The sequence below is a fragment of the Sinohyriopsis cumingii genome, unplaced genomic scaffold, assembly GCF_028554795.1.
Source record: "Sinohyriopsis cumingii isolate HCF-2022 unplaced genomic scaffold, ASM2855479v2 utg002917l, whole genome shotgun sequence".
Taxonomy (NCBI): Eukaryota; Metazoa; Mollusca; class Bivalvia; order Unionida; family Unionidae; genus Sinohyriopsis; species Sinohyriopsis cumingii.
This window is the reverse complement of record NW_028316337.1, coordinates 54,038-66,548: the sequence shown is the minus strand read 5'-3', so window position 1 is coordinate 66,548 and position 12,511 is coordinate 54,038. Positions and strand designations below refer to the sequence as shown.

At 34.8% G+C, this 12,511-nt stretch overlaps 1 protein-coding gene across 1 annotated transcript; it reads right to left on the bottom strand.

The window, feature by feature from the left end:
* Positions 1 to 7,544: 7,544 nt before the first annotated feature.
* LOC149769960 (uncharacterized) lies at positions 7,545 to 11,686 on the bottom strand. The gene is made up of 3 exons (XM_089949609.1): positions 11,638 to 11,686; positions 9,401 to 9,547; positions 7,545 to 7,848 (listed from the first exon to the last, which is right to left on the bottom strand). The coding sequence occupies exons 1-3, from the start codon at positions 11,684 to 11,686 to the stop codon at positions 7,583 to 7,585; spliced, it is 462 nt and encodes a 153-aa protein (XP_089805735.1). The 3' UTR covers positions 7,545 to 7,582.
* Between the last annotated feature and the right edge of the window lie 825 nt (positions 11,687 to 12,511).

Below are 12,511 nucleotides of genomic sequence, written 5' to 3'. Positions count from 1 at the left end.
GCGTGGGTGCTCAGCTCACTTCTCTACAGCAGCGAAACATGGACCACCTATGCAAGACACGAGAGGAAACTCAACAGCTTCCACCTGAGATGTCTGCGGCGCATTCTGCACATCCAGTGGCAGAACAAAGTACCCAACACAGAGGTTCTAGAACGCGCCAACATGAACAGCATGTTCTCCATGCTCAGCGAGAGGCGCCTTCGCTGGCTCGGCCATGTCAAGAGAATGGACCCAGGTCGCATTCCCAAGGACCTGTTATATGGGGAGTTAGCAGAAGGTGCACGACCAACTGGACGACCACATCTGCGCTACAAAGATGTTTGCAAGAAGGATATGAAGACAGCAAACATCAATGTCAACGACTGGGAGAGCTGTGCAAACAACCGTTCCAGCTGGCGTCTAGCTGTCAGGCAGGGAGTTCAAAACGCAGAGGAAAAGAGAAGAATAAAGCAAGCTGAAAAGAGAGCTAAAAAGAAGGATAAGCAAAAGCGTACTTTGGAGCTATGCCATCGTCTCCCGTAGACGGACGGATGCCAAGAATAAATGAATCAGCGTCCATTTGATTTCAGCAAATTTAACTTGTGAAAATGATTTATTTAGAACTTAAAAAAAAGAATTTATTAATTTTCAAGATATTAATTAGTAAGTGGAATGTGTTTACAATAACAGTATTGATCATTAGTTGATGAATGAAGACTGAAGTTTAATGTAAGCAAGAGCCAAAACTAAAAATTCCAAGGTGCAGGACCTCTCCGGTACACCCAGTGGTCAAACAAGTAGATTTCTTGATGTCGATATTTAGCGTCTACTTTGAGACTTCTATCGCCAACATAAGAAACGTCCATACCAAACGTATAAGAGAAGATGATGTCATTGAAAACCAATAGAAAGAAGGGTTGAAGTTGTCAAATTCTAATCAAATTAACAATATCACTAATGATTCATCCTACATTTTAGGAATTGGATTGACAATTATCATCAATGCAAATTAAAATTTCAATCCCACAAAAAGAATCAATCGAAAGATTATATGTTTCTCACCTACAGCTTAAGGTGCTATTGTTATGACGTCAAAGTTTGGTTTCCATGCACAATTTAAAAATGTCTTTTTCTAATTGTGATAACGAAATTGACACTACTCCAGCCGAATGGATTTATAGAGCTTAATTCCAAAAAAATAAATTATACGTACGTAATTTACACTTAGCTTAACCGTCTTTCAGCTGAACTGACGATTATCGAATAACGTCGACATTTGTGTGACACAATATAAACATTCCAGCCTGAACATATGCTTCGAAAGAGAATTCTCTGATAATTTGCATTTCAAAACGTGCCTTTAACGTGCATAAGAACCATTATAAATACCAGTATTTTGTTTTCTTTTTTTATATCAATAACTTCGTATTCGTTTATAAAATGTTAACAAGTGAAAAGTGTAAAGCACACAGGAATAATTGTTGACATACATAAATGATAAAACGAAACAAAAAAAATATGAATTTAAGATCACAATAACTTTCCACTGCATGACAATCAATAAAAATCATATGTCAGTCTAAAATACCTTCAAAGATGACTTCACGGTGCAGTTCTTTTCACTGGTTCACCGGCATTTTTTTTGTTGAGGGGCTGGACTGTAAACAAATCAGTTTGCTATGGAACACATATTTCACTTCCGGATCATCACCAAGACCTTATTTCTCACTGTATATCGTCGCCAAAAGACACACAGACACCATAAACTAATATTCTAAAGAATAAACAATTTTTTTAAAATCCATACCAAGAATGCCTAAATCTAACTCCTGTATCACTACCAAAAAAGAGACTGGAAAAATGCTCTAAAAATAGACTTGGACTACATTCTTGAGTACTGAACCGGAACTAGCAATTGTGGCATGATTCCATAGGGTTACTACAATCAGGAACATCCTTGGAAATTACCATCAAGTCGAGAAGGAAGCATCTGATATAATTCATCGCCACTAAGAACTCTGTTCTAAACTACTTTTATTTACAGTGGACAATATGAAAGCGGAAGGAGACAAAGTCATAACTGGAACATTCTTGGCCTTCGCTGTTACTTAATATCTGGTGCACAGCCACAACCTCATTTCCGATGTAATATCACTATTATACGGCAAGTGCCGAGTGATGTTCTGATAGACGGATACTAATCAATCGGAATAGACTCTGTGATTTCTAAGAGACAAAAATATACATACGATGCATGCAGATGCTGTAATTTACAGAAAACATCCATTTTGTTCGTCTGAAAAGTCTTCGCAAAAAAAGAATCGGCTATACATTCGACTGTCACGGCTATTTCTACGACTGGCTTTTCCGAGAAGATTGACCGAGAACATGCAAATGAAAACCGTTCAATGAATTAACAATTCCTCGATCAATCCTTGTCTCGTAAACATCCAAGATGGTCCGAGTGGCAGCTACAAGTATACATTTTAGGTTTGATCTTGCATACCGTTTGATACTTTATATAAGTCATATTACACTTTTATTGTTAAAAGTTCACATCGAGGCCATATTATCAATTAGGATATTAGATATATAAATATAGGATATTATATATAGTCATAATTGAAGCTTAGCTAAATTAAGAAAATTTATAAACACACGGAATGTTAGAGAATTAAATAATCATTAAGGAAACAGTATTCAAGTCAGTTAGACTTACTGAAATTGGCAACCTTAAAGCTGAATTGCTGCCAATTGCTAATTATAATGACATAAAGCATATTCACAGCGAGGTCCGAACCATGGCTGAATCATTATTAATTTGTAGATATCAGGGACTGTTATCTGTTATGTAGGCAGTCTGTTACAGACACTGCGTGAAATTTAACAGAAAGCATAGCATACCTTGTGGTCGTTGCAATTGATACTGTGCGAAAGTTTAGTGCCTAAGATTATCGCTGAATGTTTTGTTAATTGACCAGATTACTAAATTAGATGTTTTATTGTGAAGTAAATTATATAAGTAAGTTCCCATATATCCTGATCTACCAACGTGTAGCATAATAAGGTTTCCATTTCTTGTCAGATTCGTGTGAGCTGTTAAAGTCATCAAACACAAAGTATAGTAAGTACCATGTTCTGTACTTTTCCATTTGTCCAAAAGTTACTTGCCACATACATTCCAAATAAGGGGATAGTATTAGAAGATTGCACTAGTAGATCAGTAGCTTAGTAATAGAGGACAAATAGTGACCGGGACGTGGAGAGATGTTGAACTGTCTTGCTGCTTTTGATAGATAATAGATACAAAGTTGTAAAAGTTTACTTGAGAATCAAAATCAACTTCAGTGTTTCACATAGTCCATACATGAAATTTCGTCTTCTATTGTGAAATTGGATTAATTCTGCGCATTTGTACTACGACAAATGGAGTTGAATATATTAAGATTGACTTGTATATCTTTGTCTTCACACCACAGTCAGCATATTGCACTCATGTTGAAGAACAGTATTAAACAATTGAGCGAAGTGGTGCTACTGTGGAGGACTTGTACCTCTTACTATATGAGGACCTGCGTTTAACGCGTTGTTTTCGGTTATACAAGTGGTTTGTCAGTTAGTCTAAGCTCTGATCAATGTTAGAGGATTTCGTCTTTTTCTGATGAGACTGTTCATATGTGGGTGTGGGTGTGGGGGTGGGGGAGGATTCGTTTTAGTAGGGGTGGTTTTTCTTGTGTATGCTTATCATTGACCTTTAGTGGTACATTTTAATGTGCCTACTATTTATCATGAACACCATTAAATGACGTAATAATCAATTTTATTATTATAATCAAGGAATTTTTTTCTCAGAGAAGGCTGGTTAGCTTTGCGACGCGTTTTTTTCTTCTTCTCGTCTTCTGAATTACTGTATTCTTATCATGCTGGTTATTTATGACACATTCCAAATGTATACTATGACAAATAAAGAGTGGATTGTTGGTAGCAATCATAGCAATTAAAGAGGGGAGCAGTCATTGTATTCACATAACATTACAATCTACCATCTGTATGGTGAAATCTACTAATGCTACCCTAAATGGTTTACATCAGTTTCCTTGAGTCTAGTGGAAATTGTCTTACGCATTTGTTAAAGTGTTCAACATATTTAGAATGTTTTCAAATAAATGTTCATTTTCATCCTGAATATTGATTGAATTTCTTGAATTTATTGTACATGCCGCTTTCGTAGATGATTGGTGTCAATTCAATATTTGCAAAGTCATAAACGTTTCGTGGTTTTGCAGCAAATTAAATTTTCCTCGATACATTACTTATTTTAAGTACACATTTGATGAGGAAAGGGTTGCATCGCTTTCACAGCTGTATTATTAATTACGGCTTAAAGGAGGTGGAAATATCATTTTCACAGCTGTATCATTATTTGTCACCTGACGGGAGAGGTTCATCGTTTTCATAATTGTATCATTAATTGCGATGTGAGTGAAGGGATTGTATCGTGTTCATAGCTGTACCATTAATTGCCGTGTGAGGAAGGGATTGTATCGTTTTCAAAGCTGTACCATTAATTGTTGTGTGAGAAAGGGATTGTCTCTTTTTCATAGCTGTATCATTAATTGCTGTGTGAGGAAGGGATTGTATCGTGTTCATAGCTGTATCATTAATTGCTGTGTGAGGAAGGGATTGTATCGTTTTCAAAGCTGTACCATTAATTGCTGTGTGAAGAAGGGATTGTGTCGTTTTCAAAGCAGTATCATTAATTGTCGTGTGAATGAAGGGTTAGATAGTCTTCATTGTCATATCATTAATTGTCGTGTGACGGGACGGGTTGTATCGTTTTCATAGCTGTATCATTAATCATCTTGTGAGGGGAGGGGCTAGACTGTATTCGGAGTGTCGTTAAAGTCGTGATTTATTGCAACTAAACATCTATGAAAATTGAGACTTGACAATCAATGGCATTTACAACACTTTCTTAAATACGACAGTATACTAATATGCCTTATTCAGCTTTACAAAATTAAAACCTGAGTGCCAAAGGAAATTTATTTTTTGTTTTTATCACGCACGAATACTTGCATAAATCTGTATGCTTTTAACATATCAATTAATCATGAAGTGCCATCAACGAAACAAAAATCTTGTATTGAAGTAATCAGGAAATATCATCAATGAAAGGAAAATCTTATATTTCATGTAGTTGTATGATAGTAAAATTTCAAAAATTACAATATAACCACAAAACATTGTGCACCTGTCGTGGAATATCGTGTTCATCCTTAGAAGGTATATTTTATTCATGGTCTTCAGTTTGATAAATTGGTGTTACTGCATTTTAGCAACTTTCCGTCTGTCTGTAACCTTTCTTTACATCCTACAGACATGGTATATTTCACCACATCTAAGAATGGTATTACTACTACACCCTCCACTGAGGGGACAGTGTATAGACAAAGATACTGTGAACACCTAGGAAATATATGCAACCTGATTTTAAATTCCGCTGTATTCTAAACCACTGGTAACATTTATTAATGTGGCTCTATTTTATTGTTTTCCCAATTTCTCGTAACTGCATATACGAAGCTTCTAACTTAATCATGTATTATGTTAAATAACGGATAACTGATCTGATTTCGAGAAATCTCTAGTTTCACTGTAACCTATACACCAAAGAAACGTTTTATCCACTCAGTGCCAACGCAAGAAATTCACATTTCTGCAAGTATAATGAAGCAATCTCTCTCTCTCTCTCTCTCTCTCTCTCTCTCTCTATATATATATATATGTGTGTGTGTGTGTGTGTGTATTTATGTATTTATGCATGTGTGTGTACTACGAATTCCATTGAAGTTATAATAATAAATGCTTTTAAGACACTTTTTCAGACAATCGAGTACCTGACAATATTAATTGCTTAGTGGTATGTCAAGGAAACTTGTCATCGATAAAAATAATTTGTATAACTAACCCTGCACTATATAACTTACTCTGGTTGCTTGATGCGTTTCCAGGAAAATAACATTTGTACCATTTACCATATTTTCGCTATTATATCTCGCAAACTACTATTGGCCCCGGTACTGAATATCAGTATGAATACATTCTATCTTTATTTCCAATGACGGGAACTCAGACCCAGTCCTCTAATTAGTTGCAAACGAAGGTATGCAGACATAGTCGCATGGATGATGAATACCACTGGATACAAATCTACCTGTATGGATGTAAAACGCAATTGTATACACATCTTCCCATATGGGTGTAAAAGGCCATAGCTTTCACACCTACCTGTATGGATGAAAAACGCTTTTGTACACACATCTACCCGTATTAATGTGAAATGCTACCCATATAGATGTGAACGGCCAGTGTATACACACCTACCCGTATGGATTTAGAGCAGAATTATATTTACATCTACCCGTATGAATGTGAAATGTCATTGTATACACACCTACCTGTACGGATGTCAAACGCCACTGTATACACATCTACCCGTACAGATGTAAAATGCAATTGTAAACGCACCTACCCGTATGGATGCAAAACTCCATTGTATACACACATACCCGCATCGATGTTAATCGCCATTATATACACACATACCCATATAGATGTAAAACGCCATACACAGAAAGTGTTCATAGTACTTATGCAGAGTTTGCTGAGTTATTTATACGGTACAATATTATAGGCATCAACAAACATCTGTTTCAAAGTATAAAACAATTCCTGGATCCGATAAACTAGTGATTTTGTTTTACAAAAAAGGTATAAATGTCAGAAAAGTATAGAATGCGGTAATAACTTCCTCCTCAGACTAAATTACCTCATCCCTTTTCCTTATCAATCAACCAGTTTGTAGCATAAATATAAAGTAAACGTAAAATATAAAGCAAGGCAAATTATGTTTGTTTAGTTTTCTTTTGCAGCAAAGTGACGGTACACATTCACCACCACAAAGTAACGCATTGTTTGAACCTTTGTCTTGCGCGTTCCATGTAACTCAGTTTGTTTTATACTATTTTTTTCTGTCGATTGTTTCATCCAACTTGCTGTTATACAACATATACTCATATTCACTCCCACAATCATATTATTATAAAAAATATAAAAGGGTCACTCCAACAATTATACAATGAATCAATCAAGAAACAGAAACGTGCCATGCCTGCCAAACACGTGACTTAATATATCATGACTTTGAAATAAAGTTAATAAAATTGACAACTTTCAAATTTAAAAAAAAATAACATGGCGAATATGAATTTTATGGAAACAATGTAAATCTAAAGGATATAGGAACATATTCAAACTTAAGTAACAATTATAATAAAGAATAAACAGTGAAAGGAAAGAGTATGTAGTTATGATCTTTCAAAATTTGTACACGCGTGTATCAAACGACGAATCAGAGGAAACATTGCAATTCTTATCAGCTTGCAAAACTTTGGTTTTCTCTGGAATAAGCTATCAAAAGAAAATATTGCTCGGAAAATAAAACCCTGAAGAGAGCATCCATTATATTTAAGTTCATACTTTTTCCTTATGATTTTATTTTCTGTAAAAATTAAACATATGGATATTGGAATTATATGTTTCACAGAGGATTTCCCGTATATGTATGACCTAGTTGTTGTCGCTGAGACCATATACTGGTAAATCCAATAATTAGACACAAAAAGATTAACTGAATAACTGGTATATTTGGAAGTCCTCCAGTTCTAGAGCTTGTGTTGCATAGATTTCTGCCACACATGCATAAATAACCATTATCATTCCTCTCCTTGCGGCAGATACTGCTTGACATTATTAAACGGAAGCCGTTCACTTTAGCCGAGCACGTGCGATGCATATGGAGCGTTCCTGCAATCACAGAAGAAAAATGTACGGTAAGATATATGCAATAGTCGTGAGTTTGTTACATATATTAGATTTAATTTATATTTGACTTAAGTTGTATTTGATTCGATTTAATTGTTTATGGGTTTTGGAATCTTTTTATTTTCTTTATATGTCAATGTAATGTAATTTTGTTTACAAGGAAATTGATATTTTCCAGAAAATTTGGTTTGAATTGAATGTTTCTATAACTACATAATAATAGAGGCAGTTGTTTCTATTTTTGGCTTAGTTTCTGGCCTTTGATTGCGGGTCAAGTAAACAACTTTTTTCTAGGAGTAAAATGGTTGGTTCTTACCAAGGACATACAGGAGCTATGTGACTTTAACATGTAAACATGATCACGTCATCCTCTATTTCGCAACTAGGCATTTCATAAATTTCGAAATACTTAGTATTAATAGTGATGTTGAGAGAGAGAGAGAGAGAGAGAGAGAGTCTGGGCTTTTAAACACTTGATGTCAAGTTGTTTTCTTCTGTTGTGACCAGAATCGAAGTATTGAAGATTTTAAGTTTTTGAGTTATATGTTAATTTTCCTTCAGATTATTTGGACTCTAGACGATTAATTCGTTTCTCTGGAAACAGTATTTTATTCATGCAGACCTCTTAAACAAGGACATTGCTTGAAAATTTTATTTGGATTTCCAAGGCTGGATGATTAATTATTATGTTTTTACAAGGAACTGTAGACATCAACACAGAACAGTCTACACCAAACGTCATCGCCTTCCATCTTGGATTCTTCGTCGGGACTCGAACTTGGAATCATTAGAACATTTCAATATTAGGACTTCAACAATTTTATTCGTGGATTAATCTTGTATTATTTTTCGATTTAATTCTGGAAACCGTAAGTTCTCATATTATTCTTTATTACAGTATTGTTCGAGGGAAATAAACTATTTGTTATATTTTTGAAAGCTTGTTGTTTTCATTCTTTCTGTGTTACTGTTTATTCGAGCCTAAACACTTAAAAAATTATTATCATTTAAATTAAATAGGCAATACAAACTGGGTATTTCCTAATATGAGACTCAGGCAAAATATCATCCATAGTGGTTTAAGAGACAGGCACACGTTTAAATGTAGAGACAATTCTAGATAATTAACCATGATTACCACATATGTCATCATCATCAATAATATTACTATGCATGTACTATTTTGTACAGATATTTTTTTAAAAATCCTGATTGATCTTCCTGATCTTACGTTTAGGTTTTGCAGGTATATTCTAGACGTCTGGCTGCTGTGACTGATACTCTGGTGATCACGTAGCATACAGCTTTTTAAAGTAGGCTTGAATTAGATACGATTTTCTTAATTTGAAGCAAGGAGTTTTCATTGCAATGTTTCGTGAATGTTTCTCTCTTTATAAAAGTAAGCGTATCAAGAGAGTAAAGGTCAATGTCAATACTGTTGGCATCTACATGTCACTATCAAGCAAGTCAGCTGTGATCAGTCTAACCGTAACCAGTCTAAATATGTATGATGAGTAGACACCGCTTTACTTACTGTTTCTGTAGTATGTCCACTTTAAACACACACCGTAGTCACATTCTATGATACCCAGCCCTCGCACGACATCGTATTCTTTGTTCACTGGATTTGCGCATGTGTTGTTTATCGCTGGAGCAAAACATGAGTAGCACTTAATGGGAGCTAAAATAAATAAAATAGTCCCGCGTTATCATTATCAAGTCGCGTTATAATCATGCATGCATACATGCATACATACATACATACATACATACATACAATGAGTTCTCTCACTCATGTGTTTAGATATTGCGTTTTCTTTACGTTTATTAATATATATATATATATATATATATATATATATATATATATATATATATATATATATATATATATATATGTGTGTGTGTGTGTGTGTGTATGTATATATATGTGTATATGTGTATCTATGTGTGTATGTATATATGTATGTATGTATGAATATATGTATATGTGTGCATATATGTATATATGTGTGTATATGTGTGTATGTATTCATATGAATGTATGTGCATATATGTATGTATGTATATGTATATATCTATGTACATATATAGTGTACTGTATGTCCATTAATGTCAAGCTATGTTCCTATCTTTTCTGTATTAACGAAAAATTAACTGAATGAAATCTCTTCTGAAGAGGAAATCAAGAAAGTCAGTCAGTCAGTGATGAACACACACACACACACACATAGTCAGTCGGTCATAAACACACACATATACATACATACATACATACATACATACATACATACATACATACATACATACATACATACATACATACACACACACGTACACACTCATACATACATACATACATATCATAAGCAACTTGAAACTAAGAAATATGTAATTCATTGCATACGTATGCATACTTATGTTAATTGACCAAATTTCTTCAACATTTATGATTTTGTAAATTGTAAATGTGTATTTATTTGAAGAACATCAATTTAAACATTTTTATTTCTATTTTTTTGAACATTAAAGGACTGGACGAATAGGCGGATGGATGAATGCATCGATCGACTGTAGCAATAAAATGACAATTAGAGATGGATTACATGACCAAAACAAAGGGATATATTACTAGTTGAGAGACTTTTATCTTCTTGGCAACTGAACCATCCATATATATATATATATATATATATATATATATATATATATATATATATATATATATATATATATAACAGACGTGTTATGTGAGTTATATGTTATCTTATTTGCAATATTTGTAATAGAGTTTTTATTTCAAGTGCTTCAAGTTTTACATGGAAGGTTTTTGTTTCATAAAGTAACACATTTCTCCCTTTTTGCATTTATAAGTGTAATACTTTGTGGGGAAAACATAACATGATTCCTTTGAACTCCCCGGACACTTTATAAAATCCACTAATGATAAATAACCCATTTGAAAGTGAAATATTTTGAAATAAATAACAAACAATATTAACAAGCAGGTAAGAAAGTTACATTTTCTGTCAGGTAGAAATCTACTACTCCTGGAATACCGGAAGTCTAGCTCCCATGCGTCTGCGTTCTTCTCCGAAGAGACAATATCGACAAATATTGCGGCATTCCCTTGCTATCAATAGCCGGCAGACAGGTCGCTGGAATTCCACTAAACAGAGTTGTGAAGCAGATCGATTAAGGGATCATGCCAAGACAGAAAAGGGGTTCACAAAGGACAGATGGCCAAATAAATGGTGTTTACGGCTCGTCATGTACCGGAAAAATGCAAAGAGGAAAACTCCAGTCTGTACACGAAATTCCTCGACCTGATACATGCCTTTTTCAGCTGTGGTGGCTTTGGAAGATCATTGCAAAGTTTGGTTGCCCAGAGAAATTTAAAGTCGTAGTTTGGCAATTCCTTCAGCGACACTGACACTGGGATCGACATCAGATACCGCACTGACGACACACACTGACACTGGGATCGACATCAGATACCGCACTGTTGACACTCGTCCATCTGAGGAGACTACAGGGATCGATATTAGATACCGCACTGATGACACTCGTCGATCTGAGGAGACTAAAGACAAAGACGAATTAAAATACAGTATTTGTTATCAATTTCTTTGCTGATGATGTACGCTAGATCTCAGTATAACTTGGACCAGAGTACTGATAATTTTTCTTCAGCTCTTGAACGTTTCTGTCTCTCAGACAGTGCCAGGTACACATATGTGATTCACCATAAAAGCTGTGCATGGAACCTGCCATCACAGTAGATGGCCAAACCCTTCTGGTAGTGGACTGGTTCATACATCTCGGCAGCACACTGTCACGTACCAGACGTGTTGTATTATGTCGTAGCACTTGCTGAGCCATATTCAATGACCATTTGCTATAACTGCCACATCCTAAAATGAAGCCACTTCGTGTATTCTTTGAAACAGTCGAAGATATTGCTTTCTCGAACATCGACTTCCGATATTGAACTATTCTATGATTATATTGAAACATACGCCATAGAAACGTATTAAATAGCAGAGTCGAGTTTATCATCCCTGTTGGCTTGTGATTAAATCTTTTTAGGTTTTATTGTGCGACATTAGATTCCTCTTAAAATAAAACATGAACCTATCATCTAAGCCATCGATCAATCGATCGATCTATCGATCGATTGATCGAGAGAAGAGTGAGTGAGAGAATGAACGAGAGAAAGATCGGTAGGGGTGTTGTAAACTATTGTGTAGTAAAATTGGCATATATAGTGTATAACATAAGTCATGTTATAGTCATTTTAATTAATAAAGCTACAAAATACGAAGTACAGTCCGAGTTAAATCACACGAAATGATTAAAATACGAAGTACAGTACGAGTTAAATCACACGAAATCATTAAAATACAAAGTACAGCACGAGCTGTCTGGCATGAAACCATCACAATACAATTTCAGCAATATATATTACGTTTAAAATTTAGTCAAAGCTTGTTATAGGTGGCAGTAGTATATGTGTGACAGTAGTATATGTGTGACAATAGCATATGTGTGACAGTAGTATATGTGTGACAGTAGTATATGTGTGACAGTAGTATACGTGTGGCAGTAGTATACGTGTGACAGTAGTATATGTGTGACAGTAGTA

Excerpts from the sequence above, each read along its gene's own strand:
- LOC149769960 (XM_089949609.1), bottom strand. The coding sequence starts at position 11,686 with ATGTATGAACCAGTCCACTACCAGAAGGGTTTGGCCATCTACTGTGAT. Across the intron at positions 9,548-11,637 it reads TTTGGCCATCTACTGTGATG|CTCCCATTAAGTGCTACTCA; the intron begins GCAGGTTCCATG and ends TATTTATTTTAG. Across the intron at positions 7,849-9,400 it reads GTGGACATACTACAGAAACA|GAACGCTCCATATGCATCGC; the intron begins GTAAGTAAAGCG and ends CTGTGATTGCAG.